The sequence below is a fragment of the Leptodactylus fuscus genome, chromosome 6 (genome assembly GCF_031893055.1).
Source record: "Leptodactylus fuscus isolate aLepFus1 chromosome 6, aLepFus1.hap2, whole genome shotgun sequence".
Taxonomy (NCBI): Eukaryota; Metazoa; Chordata; class Amphibia; order Anura; family Leptodactylidae; genus Leptodactylus; species Leptodactylus fuscus.
Window position 1 is genome coordinate 91,369,892 of NC_134270.1, and position 23,946 is coordinate 91,393,837.

Sequence of the window (23,946 nt, forward strand, 5' to 3'; positions counted from 1 at the left end):
TATGCTAAAGGCCCTTAGAGAGGCTTCCATAAAGACCCAGTCGACATTGTCGAACATCTTCTCCGCGTCGACACCCAGTAGGACTAAGGGGGATTTGGTTTTATTTGCTATAGCTATAACATAACTATGTCGTAACCTGGTGGTGTTATCCTTGCTTTCTCGTCCCCTGACGAAGCATACCTGTTCGTCATGTAGTAGGCCCGGTATATCGGGTCTTAGCCTAAGGGCCAGGAGCTTGGCCCAAATCTTTAGATCAACATTTAACAACGAGATAGGCCTATAAATACTACAGAGTTGTGAGTCCTTACCTTCCTTATTTATTAACCCCTTAAGGATGCAGGGTACTTTGGGCCTTAAGGCTCAGACCCTGTTTTTCAAATATGACGTCTTTTACTTTATGTGAGGATGGCTTCATAATGCATTTACCTATCCAGGTGATTCCAAGACTGTTTTTTCGTGACACATTGTAGTTTATGTTGGTGGTAAATTTTGGTCATTATACTTTGTGTTTGTTTGTTAAAAAACGGACAATGTACTGAAAATTTCATAAAATTATCAATTTTGAAAGTTTCTGTTATTCTCGTGAAAACACAGACAGTCCTATCACACAAAATTCTTCCTAATTAACATTTCCCATATGTCTACTTTATATTGGCATTGTTTCTTCAATGTCCTTTTACTTTTCTAGGATGTTAGAAGGCTTGTAACTTTAGTAGCAAATTGTCAGATTTTCAAGAAAATTTCAAGATTTTGTATTCTAGGGACCTATTTAGTTGTGAAGGGACTTTGAGGGGCCTATATAATAGAAAAGACCCATAAATGACCCCATTTTTGAAACGGTAGTCTTCAAACTATTCAAAATTGTATATACGAACTTTATTAACCCTTTAGGTGTTCCACAGGAATTAATTCAAAATGAAGGTGAAATTTCCAAAAGTCACTTTTTTATGCACATTTTCCATTTCAAACCACATTTTTCCGTAACAATGAAGGGGTTAACAGCAAAACATACCATAATATTTATTTCTGTGATTCTGCAGTTTGTAGAAATATCCCATATGTGGCCCTACTGTGCAACGTGACTCAATACGTGTCCTCAGAAATCAAAAAGCACCTTTAGGGATTTCGGGCAGCAATTTCATTAGGATGGATTTTAGATACCATGTTGCATTTACAGAGCCCTAGAAGTACCACAATAGTGGGAAACCTCCAAAAGTGACCCCATTTTGGAAACTGCACCTCTCAAAGAATTTATCAGGGGGTGTAGTGAGTATTAGTATCCCAGACGTGAATGCACAGCGGATGGTGAAGAGGTAATATGTAAGCGGTGCAGAGGACATTGGGAGCACCAAATTCCCTACTATGTCAAAATAGCTCCTATGATTGGGGGGGTCGCTTTGGGGGTCTCTTCTATTGTTTTTTCTCTTGTAAGCTGCAAAACTGGTCTGTACCCTGACATACGCCCACACTACTTATATATTCCCCTCCTGACGCATTTGGCGATTTGGGGTTTTTTTTTGTCTTCACATTATTCAAGCTATATTTTTTTTTATTTTGTGTTGATGTGGCCATATGAGTGCTTTTATTTTTCTGGGATATGATGCATTTTGTAATGACACCATTTTTGGGTGCCTATGGCTTATTGGCTACTTTTTATTAACTCTTTTTTTGCTGGATAAAAAGAAAATCAATTCTGGCATTGCATTTTACTTTTTAAATGTTTTTCCACATGGTGTACAGCATAAGTATCATGTGAACTTTATTCTGCGGGTCGGTACTGTTAAGGCGATACCTCATTTATAGGTTTTTTTTATGCATTAGTAATTTTGCCGAACAAAAACCCATTTGGGGACATAAATCAATGTTTTTTGCATCGCCATCTTCTGAGATACGTAACATTTTTATTTTTCGATTGACAGAGTTGGTTGAGGGCTTATTTTTTGCGAGACAACCTGTGCTTTTCATTGGTACTATTTTGGTGTACATACGACTTTATCACTTTTTATAGCATATTTTTTAAGGTGAGATGGCAAAAAAAACATTATTTCCGTTTTTTTTCCCGACATTTACCATATAGGTGAAATAATGTTTTAGTTTTATGGTACAGGTTGTTACGGACGCAGCGATACCAAATATGCATTGCTTTTATTATTTTTTAGTTGTTTTTTTTTTAATAACTCATTTGCTATAGAAAAAGGGAATTTTGGGGCTTTATTCATTAATTTATTTATTTCACACACTTTATTTTTTACACTTTTTTCAAATTTTTTTTATTTGTCCTATTAGTGTACTTGAACCAGCAATACTCTGATTGCTGGTCCAGTACTATAGCCTGCAATACACATGTATTGCAGGCTATATAGGAAGTGTGTCTCTGCAGACGCAAAAAAAATATATGTTATACGAGCTCCTTTTTCCAAGGAAGAGTCCCTGTCATTAAGATTGTACAGTTCAGGGGGCGGAGCTTGGCGGCGGAGCGGAATGGACGTGTGAGCTCTGAGCTCCGTGAACACAGCCCATAACTAGCGACATTACCGCGACTTAACCGAATCCACTGCTGGCTTATAAACAGACGGGAACACCATCCTAATAAGGAAGGATGCCGAAGAGAAAGAATACCGGGACCAAACCTCGTAAACTAACAGATTTTTACTTCGCACCAGCCGTTGAGGTAAGTCAAGATGGCGCCGACTCTCATTCCAGCTCAGGCTCTAAGGCCTCCTCACCTACGAGCCGATCCCCGGAACAGCTAGCGCTGCTACAGTCTGCTGAAAGGGCCTTATTGGTATCAGCCACCTCACAGCCACCGATCCCTACATCTGAAGGACAGTTGTCCGATGCCCCGGCTGGGGTTACCGCTAGCAGGAGACATTCAGTCCCACAAAATGGCGACTCTCCTTCTTCTCATACTACAGGGCCGACAATATCTCCCTCTACCAGCCCTCTTAAGAGACGTCCAAAAACCACTGTTCCTCAGGCAACTGGCTCAGAGGAGGACACTCCTATTGATGGTACACAAGAGCATGTTTTGGCTGATTTTCCAGCTTCTACTAATTTACTTACTGAAGCTTCTATGAAACTAATGCTTACGGCGTTTTGTACATCTTTGAAGACAGACATGTCTCGTATGGTCACACCACTAGATGAAGTTGGTGAGATGAAGCAACGTACTGCACGTGTTGAATCCAAAATGGTTGAATTTGCTGCTTCACATAATGATCTAATTGATGCTCACTATGGCATGGAGAAAGAGGTACTCTTCCTTAAAGCTAAAGTGGCAGACTTAGAGGACAGGTCCCGTAGAAATAATTTAAAATTCAGAGGCATCCCTGAATCTATATCTCCTAAGGAATTGACTCCTTTTTTACAAAAATTAATGACTGCTCTGATCCCGGGTCCGGTGGACGTCACCATCGACAGGGCGCATAGAATACCCAAACCGTTGCAACTACCGGATTCTGTTCCTAGGGATGTCTTGGCTCGAATACATTTTTTTACCGTACGAAGGAACTGGTTCTAATGGCCTCTCGCAACTTGGAGACTTTACCTGACCCCTTTGGAACTGTATCCATTTTTTTCAGACCTCTCTGCTTCTACTCTTCAATTGAAACGCCAATTTCTTCCGATTACCTCTACGCTGCGACATCACAACATCTTGTACAAGTGAGGCTTTCCGGTCCGCCTTGTGGTTGTTAGAGATAACATTACACATGTGATTAAGTCTCTGGAAGAGGGTAAATCCCTCCTGAATCAATGGAAGATTGATATCCTTGATCCCATGGAGAAACCACCGGTTAATCCAATTTCTGATGGATGGACCACTGTCCGCAGGTCACAAAAGAAGTCACATGCGGGCTCTACTGAATGAGGGCTAAGTTCTGTTGTTATGGCGAGTCCTTTTTGCTCTTGGCTGCTGTTGGACTACTACCCCCTCCTGAGTCCTACAGCTGCAGGTCCGCTGTGTTATGTTTTGTTTTTTGCTATCATTGACATAGCTCTGTTATACAACTTTTGGCATATCCTTATTGGTTATGTAAACATATCCTGTTTTTTCCTTTTTATTTCTTTAACTTGCACAAGTGATTTTGAGATTGTTTTCTCGTAACACATTATACTTCATGTCAGTGGTAAACACTAATCAATATTTTAGTATTTATTTTTTAAAAAAAAAAAAAAAAAAAAAAAAAAAAGGGAAATGTGAAGATTTGGAAACTAAATGCAATTTTCAAAATGTGAAATTCTCTGCTTTTCAGGCCGATAGTCAAACCACCCAAATACATGAGTAAATATTAACTCCCATATCTCTGCTTTATACTGGCATCATCTTTTAATTTATTTTGGACATTACAAGGCTTACAAGTGTAACAGCGATTTTCCAGATTTCCAAGAAAATTCCCCAAACTAATTTTTTTAGAGACAACTTCAGTTCTGAAAGGAATTGTAAAGGCCTATATAATACAAACCCCCATAAAATCATCCAATTTTCAAAACTGCACCCCTCAAATAATGCAAAACAGCATTTGGTATGTTTGTTAACCCTTTAAGCATTTCATAAGAATAAAAATAATATGGAGGTGAAATTTAGACATTTAAATTTTTTTCACTAATACATTCATTTAAACCTAAAATTAACACATTCAAAAAGGGTTAAAGGAGAAAATGCATCTGGCAGTTTATTGTGCAATTTCTCCCATGCACAGAAATACCCCACATGTGGGTGTAAACTGATTTTTGGGCAGACGGCAGCACATGGAAGGGAAGGAGCGACACAGGGTGTTTGAACATAAGATTTTACTGGAATAGTTTTAATGCGCCATGTCTCATTTGCAGAGCCCTTAGAGTACCAAAACAATGGAAACCCACAAAAGTGACCCCATTTTAGTAACTACACCTCTCACAGAATTTATCAAGGGATAGTGAGTATTTTGACCCTACAGCCGTTTCACAGATTTTGCCAACATTGGAATGTGTAAATGAAAAATTACTAAAATGTCACTTTATCCCCAAAGTTTTCATTTTCACAAGGGGTTAAAGGAGAAAATCCCCCCACAGTTTGTTAAACAATTTCTCCTGAACTCGGAAATACCCCATATGTGGCCATAATCTGCTGTATTGGAACATGGCGGGGCTCAGAATGGAAAGAGCGCCATTTGGCTTTTGGAGGGTGGATTGTGCTGGAATATTTTTCAGGTGCCATTTTGAATTTGCAGAGCCCCTAGAGTACCAATATTGTGGAAACCGCCTAAAATTGACCCCATTTTGGAAACTACACCCCTCATAGAATTTATCTAGGGGAAGAGTGAGCATTTTGACCTCACAGTTGTTTCACAGATTTTATTAACATTAGGACGTAGTAATGAAAAATTACCTTTACCATAAATTGTCCATTTAGCTCCATATTTAAAATTTTTGCAAGTCGTTTAAGAATTAAAAGCCCCCACAGTTTGTTACACAATTTCTCCTGAACACGGCAATACCCCATAAGTGATGATAATCTGCTGTATGGGAACATGGTAGGGCTCAGAATGGAAAGAGCGCTATTTGGCTTTTGGAGGGAAGATGTTGCTGGTAGTTTTCTGGTGCCATGTTGCATTTGCTGAGCCCCTAAAGTATCAATACAATGGAAACCCCTCAAAAGTGACCCCATTTTAGAAACTACACCAGTCAAGGAATGTATCAAGGGGTATTATGATTGAGACTAAAAATGCTTCCCAAAAATTTAAATTTTTAAAGAAATATGCCATTTCGGTGCCCAATACATTGCACCCACTTTGTGTTGTCAGAGACCTGCACTCCTAAAACTATTAAGGGGTCATCCCGAGGGGCAAAAAATTATATATGTGGGTATAAACTGATGCTTGGGCACACAGCAGGGCTCTGAAAGGAAGGAGCACTGTGCTTTTTAGCTTTTGGGGTACAGATTTAGAGGGACTTTCTGGGTGCCATGTTGTTTTTGCAGAACCCTGGAGGTGCCAGTAAACTGGAATTCCCCAAGAAGTGACCCCATTTTGTAAGGGCAATTTTAGGGTCTCTGCAAAAGGGTCATGGCATCCAAAAACCAAACAGTCTAAGTCTGTGCTCCAAAAACCAAATAAGCCTTCTTTCCTTTTGTATCCGGCTGTGCCCCAATATCAGTTTATACCCACATATGACATTACGTACGTTATCCTGGGTACACCAGTGTCATACATGTGGCATAAACTACAGTTTGGGCACACAGCAGGGAAGGGGCGCTATGCGGCTTTTGGGGTACAGATTCAGATGTTTGGTATCTGAACGCCATGTCATGTTTGTAGAGTCTGTAAGGTACTGGAAAAGTGGATTCCCCAAAGGAATGACTCCAGTTTGAAAACTGCACCCCTCAAAGAATTTATCAGGGGGGTGTAGTGAGTATTAGTATCCGAGACGTGACTGCACAGCGGATGGTGAAGAGGGAATATATAAGCGATGCGGAGTACATTGGGAACACCACATTCCCTACTATGTCCCAGTAGCTCCTATGATTGGGGGAGTCACTCTGGGGGTCACTTCTGGTGTCTTTTGGCTCATAAGCTGTAAATCTGGGGTGTCCCCTAATATCCGCTCGCACAGCTTATATATTCCCTACCTGACGCAGCCAGTTGTGTTCTAATAATTTGGCCATTTTTGCGGGATTTTGTCCTCGCATTACTAGATGCTATATTTTCTTTATTTTTCTGGTGACGATGCCATATAAGGGCTTGTTGTGTGCGGGATGAGATGCATTTCGTAATGACACCATTTTTGGGTGCCTACAACTTATTGAATACATTTTATTAACTCTTTTTTGCTGGATAAAAAAAAAATAAAAATTCTGGCATTGTGTTTTACCTTTTAAATTTTTCACCATGTGGCGTACAGTATAATTAACATGTGATCTTTATTCTGTGGGTCAGTACTATTACGGTGATACCTCATTTTTATTATTTTTTGCAGAACAAAAACATTTGGGGACATAAATCAATGTTTTTTGCATCGTCATTTTCTGAGCGGCAAGCGCAGTAGGCTCTACTAGTGTCTCACTGGCAGAGCCAACTGCGCAGGCGTCGGAGGTGACGGCGAAGAAAGACGACGAAAGAAGGGGAGGATCCAGCTGAAGACAGAGGCGTCGCTGGAGCCTGTTCTCGAGCAGCAGTGGGGACGCCTTATCCACAAAAAAAAAAAAAAAAAGGGTTTTAATGGTAGAATTCCTTTTAAGGCTATTTCTACATGTTAGGGAGAAAACAATGGCATTCAAATTATTGAATCCCTTTAAAAGAAAATTGAATACACCCCACATCAAAATCTATTCGATCTGATATTCTGAAAGATCTCAATTTTTTTTTTATAACAACAAGTCTTCTAGGCACAGAATGAACAAGTAGGCCATTTATTGCTTTACCTCTTTCCATTCTTATAGAACAACCTATTTTAGAGCAAAGATAGTGATGCTCAACTATTCTTCTCAGAATTCCCCATAGGCGTTTGATTGGGTTCAGATCAAAAGACAAACCATTGAATCACTTTCAAGTGAGGAGACGCTGCCTCATCAGTGCAAAGCAGAATACTTGACTCACTGTGTGAGTGTTTTTGTTTTTTTATGTATGGGTCAGAATGGGTACTATGTCAAGATACGGTACAGGGATTGATTCGCATATTCATTACCCAGAATTTTCAGCAGGGCATACATGACCTAATAAGACCTTATTGTGCATAAGAAGAAAACAGAAGAGGCAACAACCTCTAAACAGGTGTATGTTGGGTATTGAACGCATGATCACACCTAAAGATGACAGACGTAAGGCAATCACTTTGTTGGTTGAGCTACAGCCTCTATTATTCCTCAATACTCATTCCTAATAAAAAAAAAATTAAATTTTTTTTTTTCCATAGAATAAGACTTTAAATGGGGGGGGATCCTGGCAACCTACTCATTAGTACTCACTGCACTGGACCTCACATTGCAGTGAATGCTAATAAGCTGGTGAAAGTGAACATGACTGGGTAACTGGGTGAGGGAACGTGAAAACCAGGCAAATTGACATGTCTGTCCATTCTGCTCAGAGAGGTGCAGATTTTTTAAACAGGGTCCTCAGACACCTTATGTCTAATTAGATAGACCAAGACCAGATCAGGAGGATGTGGAATTCACCCTTCTCTTCTCCACTACAGTAAGGCTGGTCCTACACGACCGTAGTTTTGTACCGCAAATGGTCCGCAATTGCGGGTTCAAAATTGCGGACCATTTACGGTCCCATAATTTTCTATGAGGCCTCTTACACGATCGTAGATTTTGTCAGTGGTGTGGCATGCCGCAACCATGGTCTGGACAGTATACCGCATGTCCGTAATAGTTGTGCTTTTACGGCACGTCCAATAGAAGTCTATGGGCGAGTGCATTTTTGAGGATATACACTGAACATACATCAGTGTATATCTGCAATTGCGGATATCAACATGTGTGTTTTGTGGTGGGTTTTTTTCTTTTGCGGATCCGCATAATACTGATACACACGAAACGTTGCGGATGCACTTTGCGGATGTCTGCGAAATTAATTTTTAAAGTGAAATTTGTGTTGCGGATCCGCAAATTGCGGACCACAAAAACCACTACGGTCGTGTAAGACCAGCCTAACTCAGGTTCTTTGTGTTTCTCTGCTTTAGGTGTTTAATTAAGACATTGTTGAGGTTTTAACCAAACTCCCTAGTTGCTTTACATAGGTGAAGTTATGAATCTTGGCTAATATAGACAATTTTGTCACATGGTCTGTCACAATGTCAGCCAGTAGATATTGTGAGTCTCGCCAGTGACCTCCAACAAGATTTCAGTATGAAACCCTAGAATCCGAAAGCTTATAGGGAAGATCTTACCTGGGACCAGGGGTGTCGCACAGTGAAGGCTTCCTCTTTCTGGTGTCTGAAGTCAAGGGATCCAAGGAGTTTTCACCTAATCCACTCATTGTGAACAATCATTAGAAGCTGCAAGACAAAGATCAAAAAGTTACTGGAAGGACATTGATAGCACACATCTGAACAAACAAATCTCATTTCAACAATGGCTTCAAACACGGATTCCCAGACAAACACCATCACTACTAGCCTTTCAGAGGTGCATAACAAAATTGTGTAGCTCTTGCTGCTCAAGGATTTGCATTAATTACCAGTGTGTGTGTGTGTGTGTGGGGGGGGGGGGGGTCGACTGGGTGTACATCATCTGGTCCCCAGTAGAGGGTGTCACGGTGTTTCATGCTGTAATAGCTACTAACCACTCAGATAATCAGTAGCAATAGCAATAGCAACTGCAGTAGCAGTAGCAATAGCTATCAATAGCAGGTATCCCTCCTACCCCAAGGTTATTCAACAGAATCAGACTGTCTGCAGCTTCAGCCTCTTATTTAAAAATGGTAGCTAAAAGGCTAGTCCGCGATACAATAAGGACAGAGATATTCAAGTGATCCAAACATCTTAGGGGCCCCATTTATTTATACATTAATATTTCATAAGAAAGGAGCAGGTCTTGCAGTACACAAAACGTGGTTAACAGATCCATGAATACTTAGTATATACACCCACATACACCACTGAGGATATGAGTACTGGGATCTTTAGTCTCAACTGATTACAGATTATGATGGATGCAATGACTACAGGTTATACACTTTGAGGGATCCACTCCTAATAATAACAGGTCATGTAGTGCTCCCTACAAATCGCAGATGACAATGTCCCATGAATCTCCACAAACAGGAGAAATGCCAGTAATTAACCCAATAACAAGATCATACTAGTGATCTGGCCCCCGTTGTTTGGGTCTGCATGGGGACATGAAAGAGAGACCCTGTCCACTTAAGTGGCTACCTGTGAACCCCATAGCCTAATGCGGTTCACCAGGTTTCTGCTGTTTCGTTTTTTTTAATGTAGATTGTGAGCACCATATAGGGCTCACAATGTACATTTCTCCCTATCAGTATGTCTTTGGACTATGGGAGGAAATCCACACAACCACGTCGAGAACATACAAACTCCTTGCAGATGTTGTTCCTGGCAGGATTTGAACCCAGGACTCCAGCGCTGCAAGGCTGCAGTGCTAACCACTGAGCCACTGTGTTGCCCCCAGGTTTCCCCTGTTTTATACTGAAATCAGTGGAGAGAAAAGTCCCCCCACAGAGACTCGATTGCTAGTATAAACCTTGCGGAACACAGAGAAAACAGGACAAGGAGACAGCAGTGTCGAGCGCAAACAGAGGAAGTCAAAACCAGGATGGGCAAAATTGTACAATACAGCTTCTAAATTCAAATCAAGCCACTAAAAAGAGGGGAATTTAAAAAAAAAAAATTATATATATATATATATATATATATATATATATATATATATATATATATATATATATATATATATATATATATATGTGAAGAGCAAACATCTATAAGGGCTAGTTCACACGTGAGTATAAGGGGAGGTTTTTGACAGCGGATTTCGCGTCCAAAACCTCCCCTTATAATGGTGGTCTATGGAGACCGCCGGGCTTCTGTTCTCCGCTAGCGGCGAGCTGCTGCTAGCGGAGAAAAGAAAGGACATGTCCTTTCTTCAGGCGGAAGCCGCGCAGGCTCAGCCGCGCGGCTTCCGCCCCCGGCAGCTCCCTCCTATGTCGGCTCATTCATTTGAGCCGACAGCAGAGGGTTAAGCCGCGACAGCGATGGTCGCGGCGGGCGGGTTTTGACAAGAGAGAGACGCGGCTCGCCGCGTCTCTCTCTGTGTCAAAACCCGCGCGGGCAGTTCACGGGTGAACTAGCCCTATATCTACAGTCATGGCCAAAAGTTTTGAGAATGATACAAATATTAATTTTTACAAAGTCTACTGCTTCAGTTTTCCTAATGGAAATTTGCATATACTCCAGAATGTTATAAAGAGTGATCAGCTTAAACAGCAATTACTTGCAAAGTCAATATTTGCCTAGAAAATGAACTTTATCCCCCAAAACACATTTCAACATCATTGCAGCCCTGCCTTAAAAGGACCATCTAACATCATTTCAGTGATTGCTCCATTAACACAGGTGTGGGTGTTGATGAGGACAGGGCTGGAGATCAATCTGTCATGATTAAGTAAGAATGACACCACTGGACACTTTAAAAGGAGGCTGGTGCTTGGCATCATTGTTTCTCTTCTGTTAACCATGGTTATCTCTAAAGAAACACGTGCAGTCATCATTGCACTGCACAAAAATGGCCTAACAGGGAAGAGTATCGCAGCTAGAAAGATTGCACCTCAGTCAACAATCTATCACATCATCAAGAACTTCAAGGAGAGAGGTTCCATTGTTGGCAAGAAGGCTCCAGGGCGCCCAAGAAAGACCAGCAAGCACCAGGACCGTCTCTTAAAAGTGTTTCAGCTGTGGGATCGGGCTACCAGCAGTGCAGAGCTTGCTCAGGAATGGCAGCAGGCAGGTGTGTGTGCATCTGCATGCACTGTGAGGCGGAGACTCTTGGAGCAAGGCCTGGTCTCAAGGAGGACAGCAAAGAAGCCATTTCTCTCCAGAAAAAACATCAGGGACAGACTGATATTCAGCAAAAGGTACAGGGAGTGGACTGCTGAGGACTGGGGTAAAGTCATTTTCTCTGATGAATCCCCTTTTCGATTGTTTGGGACATCTGGAAAGCAGCTTATTCGGAGAAGACGAGGTGAGCGCTACCACCAGTCTTGTCTCATGCCAACTATAAAGCATTCTGAAACCATTCATGTGTGGGGTTGCTTCTCAGCCAAGGGAATCGGCTCTCTCACAGTCTTGCCTAAACACAGTCATGAATAAAGAATGGTACCAGAATGTCCTCCAAGATCAACTTCTCCCAACCGTCCAAGAGCAGTTTGGCAATCAACAATGCCTTTTCCAGCATGATAGAGCACCTTGCCATAAAGCAAAGGTGATAACTAAATGGCTCAGGGAACAAAACAGAGATTTTGGGTCCATGGCCTGGAAACTTCGCAGATCTTAATCCCATTGAGAACTTGTGGTCAATCATCAAGAGACGGGTGGACAAACAAAAACCTACAAATTCTGACAACATGCAAGCATTGATTGTGCAAGAATGGACTGCTATCAGTCAAGATTTGGTCCAGAAGTTGATTGAGAGCATGCCAGGGAGAATTGCAGAGGTCCTGAAGAAAAGAAGGGTCAAAACTGCAAATATTGACTTGCTGCATTAACTCATTCTAACTGTCAATATAAGCTTTTGTTACTCATAATATGATTGCAATTATATTTCTGTATGTGATAAAAACATCTGACAAACACACATAAAAACCAGAGGGCAGCAGATCATGTGAAAATATAATATTTGTGTCATTCTCAAAACTTTTGGCCATGACTGTATAATTGTAAAAATCAAAATCTGTAGTAGTCCGCTCTATACAAATCCACAGTTCTCGCCCGATTTCCGTGAAATTTGGCACGTCTCCTCTCCACCCAAAGGAGCAGTATACTGCGCACGTTACATCTCGCTAGTGTCCCCCCCGTCATGAGATTGGGGCCCCTAAATTTAGATCCTATGCATATAATGGGGAAATGTGTAAGTGAAAGCGCTGAAGGGAAAACAACAGTTGTGACTGACAGGGATGGATTATAGCGACGGCGCCAAAGTTATGTGAAGTCAGGGATGTCACACAAGTAGGCCCGAAGCCTGCCCGGAGAGGTAATTAACAGTTTTGTTTTTTGTTTTTTTTATTTTCCCTTACCTCTCCTGGGCCTCTAGTCATTATACTCAGGGGTCTTTTCAGACCCTTGAGTATAATAATACTGTTTGTGGGGGCCGCTGCTAGGAGTAACTCCAGCCAGTAACAGCCTATTAAAAAAAAACTCCCCGGTAGCCGCTACCCCGGTAGTTACACCCCTGGTGTATGTTTTCTATGTTTTATGGTGTAAGATGCATAAATTATATTTATTTAATTTTTTAATGTAGATTGTGAGCCCCATATAGGGATCACAATGCACTTTTTTTGGTTCCTATCAGTATGTCTTTGTAGAATGGGAGGAAAGCCACACAAACAAACTCCTTGCAGATGTTGTCCCTGGCAGGATTCAAACCCAGGGCTCCAGTGCTGCAAGGCTGCTGTGCTAACCACTGAGCCACCGTGTTGTCCCCATAAATTTACATTTTTGATATAAAATAATTAAAAAAATAGTTGTAATAGTTTATACTACATAATATGTATTGAATATGTAAAATCAATAAAAATAAAAATGTAAAAATGTTGAGGGGGGAAAAAAAAAAAAAAAAAAAAAAAGTTGTTCACATCAATTAGTAAAGTGCCAAAATAATAATTTATGGGGCGGGGGGAAGATTTATTGTGGCACTCTGAAAATGTCAACTTCGATGTGACACTGAAAATTTTACTTAACCACTTCCGGACCGCCCATAGACTATAAACGTCCGGGAAGTGGTTGCCTAGTTCTGACAGGACGTATCGGTACGTCCAGTCAGAACACAGCAGCTGCACAGAGATCGTGCAGCTGCTTTCAATGAGAGCCGCCTGTAACTTCAGCCGGAGCTCCCAGAGAGATGGCAGGGAAGATTTATTCCCTTCCCTGCCATCTCGATCGCTGTGTATACAGCGCTCAATGAGCACTGTATACACTAGCACTGATTGTTCCTCAATCACGCAAAACCCGCTCGACCGATTTGGCTGAAAGTTTCCACAAACATAGTTAAGATAATAATCCTTTAATAGTCCCACCTACTTTTTGTCACAATAGCACACCTACGTTTGTGCCAGGACCCCCACAAAACCCAAACTCACACCACCATCTCTGCAATCTCACACACTTTGGACCATAGCAAGCCCCAAAATTCATATTGCCCTCTACAGCCTAGCCCCTAACCCCACACAATCACATATACATATACTTTACCACTTTGCCCCTCACATTAACGATACTCCAGGAGGCTCTCTTTAACGCTCCGGAGCAGCCATGTTTGCCGACCCCCACCGCTCTGACAATCCGCGACACCGCCCACCTATGTCAATACCCCTAGGCCGTCTAATAAATGCAAAAACAAAACAACAAAAAGAGGGGGGGGGAGAAATGTATTACAAATTCAAATCCCCCCCCCCCATTTCCCTAGAACACATAAAAGTAGGTAAATACTGTGAAACACATACATGTTAGGTATCCCTGTGTCCCAAATCGCCCGCTCTACAAAGCTATACAAATATTTTGCAAGGACGCTTAACGCCATAGCGGCAAACATACTGAAAAGTCCAAAACTGCTGTTTTTTTCACTATTTTCATTATCATACAAATATCAATCAAAAGTGATCAAACCAATAGCATTTCCTGAAAATGCAACAACTAAAAACTACACCCGGCCCCGCAAAAAAAGACATCCCCCGACACAGACAAATAAAAAAGTGCCTGCTGCCAGAATATGGCAACTTTTAAAAACAAAAAAAGGTCACACTACAGGCAAAAAACAACAAAGCATACAATGTCGTATATCGAGGTATATTAACTTCAAATACCTCTGTCCCAAAGACACTATGTACAGTTTATAACAACACCGTATAGCAGCTCAAATACAAATTAGCTTCAACACAAGTCTCACGTATTCTCTGAATTACAGAAAAAACAAGATACAAAGTTACATTTCATATCCCATACTTTATACACAGTCCGAAAACCTTACCCGCACCTGCATATACCCACTTCTACAATCACCGCAGACGAAGTCGCGGGTACCAGCTAGTATATTATACATTAACAGGTTCTATTTCAAGTGTGAGGAGATTAAAAATAAAAAAAATAAAAAAATAAAAAAAGGAGGTACCGTATTTTTCGGACTATAAGACGCACTTTTTTTCCCCAAAATTTTTGGGGAAAAGAAGGGTGCGTCTTATAGTCTGAAGGTGGCGCCTGGCATCCGCTGTAATAGAGAGGCGGAAGCCGGTAAGTGATAGACGCCATTACAGGTGCCGGGGCCTGCGACATCGCTGCGCTCCTCTGCCCCGCATGAAGCCAGCAGCGGCAGGGGCTCCTCCGTGCCCCCGCCGCTGGCTTCATGCAGGGGAGAGGATCGTAGCGATGTCTCAGGCCCCGGCGTCTATCCCTCCCAGGCATCCGCCTCTCTAGTACAGCGGATGCCGGGTCAGTATCAGCGGCCTCTTCTCCCCCGGGGCCGGTCCCCACCGGCCCCGTACCTGTAAAGTTGCAGGCCGGCTCCTGCGCGGCGATATCGCAGGAGCCGACCTGTTCGGGTGACAGCCGGGAGCCTAATGAGGCTCCCAGGCCTGTCACTGCTATATATTAGTACTGCGGCTGGGTCTATGACCAGCCGTAATACTAATACACAGAATGTCCCATAGACGGCAATACAGTTGTATTGCCGTCTATGGGACTTGCGATCAAGTGACCGCAGGTTCAAGCCCCCAGGGGGGAATAAAATAGTTAAAAAAAAAAAAAAAAAAAAAAAAAACACGCTTTAAAAATATGAAATAAATAAAAGTTCTAAATCACCTCCTCTTTTTTTTTTCAATACAAGGTGATCTAAGCAATAGATATCCCCCAAAATGGTATAACTAAAAAGTACAGCTGGCCCCGCAAAAAAAAAAAACACTCTATGCATCCCCGTACAGCTGCAGGGTCACCTGTCAATGTGGCCTTGCAGCTGTTGCAAAACTACAACTCCCATATATTAAATATTTTACCAGTTTTTGCTTCAAAATTTTTTTCCCTATTTTCCTCCTCTAAAACCTAGGTGCGTCTTAAAGTCCGAAAAATACGGTATATTATATGGTAAAATACTATATACCAGAGCAAGAGTCTAACAGAGGTAATTTTGCAACACAAAGCTCTTCAAAGTAAGCAGTTATGAGGTCAAATATTATATATTAAGGATGTATCCAAAGCAAGGGGCTGAGAAGATACTCTGTAGTAAAAGATGCATATTGAGACAAAACAGCTAAAAAAAAAAAAAAAAAAAAAAAAAAAAAAGTTATTGCACATTTACAGGCTCCTTATCCAGAGTGAGTGAACATGAGGGGGAATCTGCACTGACCTTGTGCTCATTCTCCTTAAATCCTCTTATTCTCAGGATCATCTGTAACAAACTGTCACTTAACTAATCCAGTGGCCGCAGAAGCCACGTCCATGATCTAAAAGGAGGGATGAGAGGTCAGTTAGCCCTTTAGGATACCGACTGGTCATGGCTTATAAACTTAAAAGGGCTTATCCAGTTTTTAAACGATACTGGCCAAGTGACAGAATGCATCAATACAAAAAGTCCCCAAAAAATCCTGTTTACATTTGGAATTATTTACCACTGTGGTGAATGCCCTGAAAATAATGCTGATAAAGTTTTGTTTACAAGCTCACCATTGCACCTATGAGCAGCTCATTCAGCAAACAATGTCACAGTAGCATGTGACCTCCTTGCTGCTTGAAGCCAAATATACTGATCTTCCATGTGGAGTGAGAGATTGTTTGCTTGGACAGATATGCAGAGAAGAGCGTTCATAGACTGAAGAAATGAGAACACAGGACTCAGGGGAAAGAGCTTGCACACAGGGACTGTGTGTCCTGTGATGTCATTCCAGGAGAGAGTGGAGAAGGAAAGGGTAGACAGAGTGAGTACCGGCAGATGAATCATGGGAAATTTAGTTTGTCCACAAATTCACTACATGTAAAGAACAGTGATACAAGGAGCAGCAAGTAAAATAAACCCGAATAAAGGGTGCACAATTAAACTGAGCATTTAGCACTGCTCTAGATGTATATATTACCAGCAATGTATTAAATCCAGCATTCCGCAGAATGCCTAAAACTAGCTAGCAATGTATGAAATGATTTGTCATTTCACACATTGCCTAGACATTCTATACAATGCCGAAAGACAAGTCGGCAAAGTATGAAATGATAGGTGACCTTGTAGTTCTGCTCTTTGAGACAGCGCTCTTGTCCTCTGGCTTCTCTCTGGACAATCCACAGACGCATTCCAACAGAATCTACGGGATGATCAAGCAGGGTCTCGGTATCGATGATGACAGTACAGTGGGGGAGTCCGCAGCTCCCGCCCCAGAAGACATGTCCCCCTGTAAGGTGACGAGGGCGCTTCTCATATGGAAGAAGTGGATTAACTCCTCTCCTTGTCATGGTTATCTGCAGCCTGTTTCCAGGACTGTATACCATCGGGGACCCTCTCTCATGGCATGTTCACAACGAGCTGCTGCTGGGAGCCCCCTCCCCTGGTTAATTTCATTGTGGGAATCATCTCCTCTACTACTGTAGTATAACCCGCTTCACTCAACGACAGGACAGGCTGCTGCGCACCCGTAACACCCCTGGGTGTTGCCACTCACCCTGTGCAGCACCCTCAGGAATGTCTTGAACAAACCTATCTTTGCAGTCTTCTCTGAGTTGTGTTGTGTGTTGTTTTTTTAAAAAAAATTTGTTCTGATTTACGTTCTGCAGAATAAAGTCTTTTTACAAGGGTCCAAAAAACAAACCAAAAAAAAAAAAAAAAAAAAACAGATAGTGAGCGGATTTTGATTCCATTAAAAGGGGACAGGCAATCTAGAAACAGTAATTTTCGTCAGGGGAAGCCTGTGAAGCCTGTGCGAGGTGAAACGCGCGTCGGGTGTCCAGGTTCTGTGGGTAGGCATCAGCTATTATTTTCATTTATTTCCTGCTTGGTTCTCTGTTGGTCATAGTATATTAGTTACACTGGTGTATCCTTTATTATATATTATGGTGTCTCTTTTGGGGTATATTACAACAATTGTTTAGCACTGTGTACTTATTTGTATATATACTTTGCACTGAGTGTTTATTTGTGTTTTGCTTAAATTGCCACATTTTGCCTTGCTTGGTTACTTTATTTAATGCCTTACTAGTACATACTTGCCACCCACCACCTGGCTATTATATATATCTTTCTGGGGTTGTTCCTCCCTTTTTATTTATTTTTATGAATTGATTTGTGACAACTGTTGTATTATATATTTTTAATAAATATTTATTGTATTTGTAATCATCCTGTCTGTTCCAGACAATATTTTTTATTTATCTATTTGGATGTTTATTTAATGTTGAGCCTTTTTGCATATGTTTTTATCCACATTAACAAGCAGTATAGATAGGATCCTTGTGATGGGACAACCCCTTTAATACTGGATAGTAGTACTATTACACTACATTTCACGCACTTCAAGGAGCTCGTTTGGGGTTTTTCATACATTGCCTAAATAGCATTCGGCATTCTATAGAATGCCTAGGCAAAGTACATAACGATTCTCCCATTTTATAGATTGCCTAAAAACGTCAGGCATTCTATACAATGCCTAGGCATCGTATTAGAATGCCCGCTTTTCATACATTGCCTGTAACATATCCTAACCTACTAATATCATAATAAATGTGAAAGTTTGCGTGTTTGGATGTTTGCTCCTCAATCACAGCCAAACGGCTGAATGGATTTTGGGAAATTTCACACATACCTACATATTGCCCAGGAAGGAAACATAGGCTACTTGAGATGTTGCTCACTCCCCTGAAATCGCCACCATGACCGGCATTATTTTGTCTCCTGCTCTGCTGCAGGACGTGACATGACGTCAGCACAGGTCTTTCAGCAGGTCTATTGATGCGCAACAGCGTGTGGGCGGGCCGCATGGACAGCAGAGCGGCCCCATATGTTGGCGGCAATGTGTGGGTGGGCCGAATGAGCAAGTTTGCACTGAAAAAACATGGCGGCTGCCCGCAGCTCCGCTGCCATGCCGGCCAGCGCCTGATGCCGGCTTACAATGCGGCTGCGCTATCACCCGTTCTGCGGAGAGCCACACGTCCCCGCGTACTGGAAGAGGACAGGTGCACATGGCCGTGCTGGAGGAGAGGGAGACGCGGACGAAGTCGCGGGTACAGCTAGTACATTATAAACGCAGAATCATCCAATGGGTCTTGACGCCAAAGAAGTCATGCACTCTTATCCTACAGCAGCGATTAAGCTCCCACACTTCACCTCAGTCCCCTTCCCATTCACAACGGGACAATGACAGGGCTGCCCTCTCTATCCATTTTTTTTTTTTCCTTCAAAATACCATTGCATCTGAACGCTTTTTTGTTGGTCGATTCCCCAACTCGCCCCTTTCTATTAAGCCCCATTCAATTCACTAGGGCTATCTAGACAGAGTATTCCCACCGCTTCCCTTTGGCTTCAAGATTCTCAGTGGTTTCCATCCTGTATAACCCACTCCTCCCTGAGGGTATGTCTACTGGTATGGGGTCAGTGTGTGGTCGAGGGCAGGTCTCCTCCGTATCACAGTCATAATTGACCCCACTACATTGGAGCTCAGGCCCTTATAGCGTTTTTTTCCCCCCTCACATTCACTCCCAACTTCGGAATGGCTTCACTATCAGCTGGTAGAACACTTTCTTCTGTTCACTTTATGGCTCACTTGCAGTCAACTTACCTACTTCATTTGAGAATATCTGCCAGGCTGGGAGTCAGTCTAATAAAGGCCTCAGCTCACACTGGGGGGTCAGCAATGAATTCACACAGGCAGGTTTTAAACTCCAAGAGTGTTTTTATTGCAATGCTTCAGCACAAGACAGCATGTAAACAAAGTAAACCTAAGCTAGTGTCGACCTAACACTTGACACCAGACACAGTGGCAAAAATGTCCATAACCACCCCACTCAAAGGTGTGCGTGCTGGCTCTCAGGTTGCAAACTTGCCATCCCTTTTCCGGCTTCCTCCCCCAGTAATGAATTTTCAGCAAGCCTCACCTGAGACTAAGGGAAAAACCCACAGTTGACTAGGGGAGTGGACTGAAAAACTCCTACCAACCTGTCCTCTAGTCCAGGAAATCCAGCCCATATAACTGAAATGAAGAACCCTAGCAGACTACGTTCTGCTAAAGTAACACATCCCTCTGGATTTCCACTACCCTGCCTGGCTGAGGAAATCAGGTGAGATATACACCCTGTCCACAACTTTACCACAATATATACAGAGACAGAGAATATATATATAACCATCTAGTGAGAAGGTGACATACCATGGTGACTCCAGCACCATGCCTATCTCCCCCAGGTTTCTGATGCATGTGTGGTCAAGTGCAGATCTGGAGTAGGCCTCAGCCCAGGTGTGGGTCCTGGGTTTGTTACTGGGCCATAAAGGGTTGCAGAGCCTGCACTTCAGGGCAGATTCTGGGAGCGAGAGGAGGCGGCTGGGTCTATCCAGGAACACAGAGTCCGGTGAGACCTAACTGTGGTATTTGTTTGTTTGTGTGGCTGATAAAATAAGGCTAGTTATGGGTCATTCCATATCAAGTGATCCAAATAGGAATATTTTTTTTACCTGATGTCTTTAGATTTTTTTTATTTTTATTTTTTATGAAGTACAACTTAAGTTAATTACAAATAAAAAGTTTTGAATTTTTTTCTTCATCAGTTAATTTTTTATAGACTTCTAAAGTTTCGAAAAAGTGTGAATTTTGGCCTGGTATGGCTTTACATTTTTTAACATATCTTGGGCTAGAATTAAGATAAATAGGTGGGAGAGGCATCATTTTTCTCAGAGCGGTACCGGCTTTCATTTGATATGTCACAAGACGATGATTCTTTCTATTTTGTTTTGGAGAAATCAAATTCAAAATTTTGATGCGCAATTGTGAAAAAAACGTATGTTTTAAAATTGTGAAAAAATGCATTTGTGTTACTTGTGTTCTTGGTTATATTTGTACAGGTTTTCAACTTGGGACCAAATTGGGATCAATTTTTTTTTATTTTTTTTTAAGCCTTGAATCATCTGATTTTATGTTTGTGTGAGCTTCTTCCTTTTTTCTTTTCAAATTACAACTTGCTGAATTCAACATTTATGTGCAACAATAAAAAAAACATAAAAAACAAATACTGTAAGTGCCAGAACAAATACATCTTATCATCAGAACACAACTTGTTCAGCATTTTCAACCTGAATGCATTGAACAAACCGAAAGAAAAAAGCTGCTCATATCCTCAAGTGCAATTTTCTAAATAGTCTCATCCTAATTATATGTTAACAAGAGTACAAGAACCAATATTTAGGCTATTCACGCATATGTGGGGCTCATACAGCAAAATTTTGCTGATAGAGCCCCTTTAAACACACACACACACCATTATTGTACACAGACTCCATTGATGCCTGTGTAGAGACTACTGTTTGATCAAGAGTGAACATGGCCAGGCCTGTTAGGACATGAAAGTTCTGAAGCTCTGTCTGATTTCCTGACTCTGCGGTGGACAGATACTTCACATGACTGACAGAGTTGCTGGCCTGTCATCTGCTCTGCATTCACTGTCTACCCCTGTTCATTCTCAGGTTGAGCCCTAACAAAGCTTTCTCCTCTGTCCTCTCCTGCTTCTAAGCTGTAACATAATAAAATAATACAGTGATATCTAAAAATCATGGATTATTTGGTAATTATATGTTGCACACCTAATGAATTGACACTGGTGTGGTTGGGGGGTATTAACGTTCATCTGTAATAATAAGGGACATGCATCAAACATGGAGATTAGGACCTCCCTTCTTCTTGTTATCTGAGGTGAACTACAATAAGTGTCCTACCAGAAACACACCTCTGAGAGAGCTGGTCCCACTCTAGTGTCATATTACAGGACCTTTATACTGCTAGTCTGACAATAGTTAACATTACAATTTTGTGAGGTGGATCATTCTCTGTACATATCTCACATATAGACCCCACACTTCTAGACCACAGGCTGAACAGATCTGAATTCAAGATTTTTGGAATGACGCTGTAATAGTTATATTTTAAAATATTATCCCATCGCGATCCCAACTTGAATTTTGGTACAGATGTGGCTAAGGGCATAGCAGGCCCATGTGCATTTTTTTGAAATTTTTAAATAAAACGTTTTTTTCGGAAATGCGTTTTAAAATTTTGCGTTTGCGTTCACATGGGTAAAATATTAACAAAGATACTCTTGTGACATATTTGGTGAAAGCCTGTATAGTTCTGAGTAAAATGGCGTTTATTTTGTTTCTCTATCTTTTTTCTAGCCTAAGTTATGAGGAGAAATGTAAAGGCAGGCAACACAGAAATTCGCACTTTCTGAACTTTGAAAATCAATTAAAAATCCAAAAAAAAAATTCTAGAATTTTTTTTTCTTCACATTTTGCATTCTCTGACACACTATTACCAAATAAAATCTCAAAAGAATTAAAAATATAGAGGGAAAAATCATTGGTTCACTTGACACGGAATGACCCTTATACGGGTGGCTTACAGTTTAGTTAGTGCTCTGATGAGCAGGTTTTTGTCTGATGCTTTTTTGCACCTGAAGTGAAAGTTTATTTTATTTTCCAAATAAACCAGTTTGCACCAGATATGGTGTCCCTGTCTGACTGGTTGGGTCCGTACCATTGCTGCTACCGAGCTACCTTCTCCACCATCAGCTTCTCTTCTCCCTGGTGGATGGTGTGCCTCCAACTCACCCATATATGTCTAAATGGGAAGAGGCGCTTGGTAGGCTGATTTCAATGGGCAGTGGCATATGGTGAGGTACCGTGTTATGAAATCCGTTACATGCAAGACTCTTAAGGAAACTCAAAATAAAATGCTCATGCATTGGAATCATACCCTTGCTCTTCTCCATTCCCTTAACCACTCAATACCTCCCCAATGCTGGCAGGGTCATACTGCTCTAGGTTCCCAGTACCACATATTTTGGGAATGCTTGTTGATCCTGGGTTTACAGAGGGAGGTCAAAAACTTTGGCAGATGTCCTCTTCTTACAAGGGGTTTCACTGGACCCGCTTGAACCTACCTCCTAGATATGTAGGGAAGAAAACATCTTTATCTCTGTACAAAATTAAGAGCTGGAACTGCAGTTTTATTGCAGTTTTACCACCCATGAAAATTTGGATTAAAAAAAAAAAAAAAAAATTAAAGTAATGGACATACTCCAAAGTATACATCTGACTCCCACAAAAAGATGTATGCATACTCTGACATATAGAGAGCTTAGGGATGTCCGTATATAGTGACTCCAGGAAATTCGTTTTTGAAAAGTTTAGGATTTTTTTTAATTGTTAAAATTTGTCATTTTGGCTGCACATTGAACATCAAACAAATTCTGTAATAAAAGGTCACACACTGTTTGGGTAAGTTCACACGATGTAATGTTGCGCGTGATCTGGCACGTATACACTTATATGTCAACTTATGTAAACCCCCATTTTGGATTCCAGACATGTTCTCACAACCACCATTTTGGATTTCAGACCTGTGCTGGTCATGGCCATATGATGGTCTTTTACAACTCACCTTTGTCTAGAGAGCTCACAATCCCCCTCAGCCCTTAGGGGGGGGGGGGGGGGGGGCCTCTCTGCAATTTCATATCCAATAGACATGCGCCAGGGCTATTGTTACAATTTCTCCACCAATCAAGTTGTGGTAATTATACTAGTAAATCCTGTTCCTGCCTATGCAATGTATTATATACTACTTCATTGTCACCATTAAAGACAGAAACACCATATACACCACAGATGAGTGTATTTTGTGCGTATCTCTAGCATATGCTAACATATCTTTAATAGTTTGGACTTCAATACGGTGATACTTAAGCGCGCAATGCATCATGGCAGTAGTAGGCTAAGACAGCAGGAAGCTACCCATGTAAACAAATGAAGAAGACACCAGGAGCTCCAAGAGAAATCAGAAATCACTCAAAACACTGCTAAATGTATTTTGGTGCACGTATTACCCCATTGATAACACTAAGACCTTCTTTCAAAAAACACTTTTGCCTGGAAAAATCCTTAATGACCATATAAAAATATCTTTCTGAACCTTTTAAAACAATTATTCAAACTGTATATGTCAATTGGAAAAATCCAACAAAATCCCCCTTCTCTACATCTGAAAGATATTGCCACTGGAT

General features: G+C 41.4%; 1 protein-coding gene across 4 annotated transcripts in view; it reads right to left on the minus strand.

Moving 5' to 3' along the window:
* The window catches only part of NCOA3 (nuclear receptor coactivator 3), a 118,282-nt gene that overhangs the window by 49,038 nt on the left and 45,298 nt on the right, over positions 1-23,946 (minus strand). For all 4 annotated transcript variants that reach the window (XM_075276756.1, XM_075276757.1, XM_075276755.1 and 1 more), the window contains exon 2: positions 8,869-8,976. In XM_075276756.1, the coding sequence (XP_075132857.1) occupies positions 8,869-8,957 (89 nt within the window). In that variant the 5' untranslated portion in view covers positions 8,958-8,976. The remainder of the gene's footprint in view (positions 1-8,868; positions 8,977-23,946) is intronic.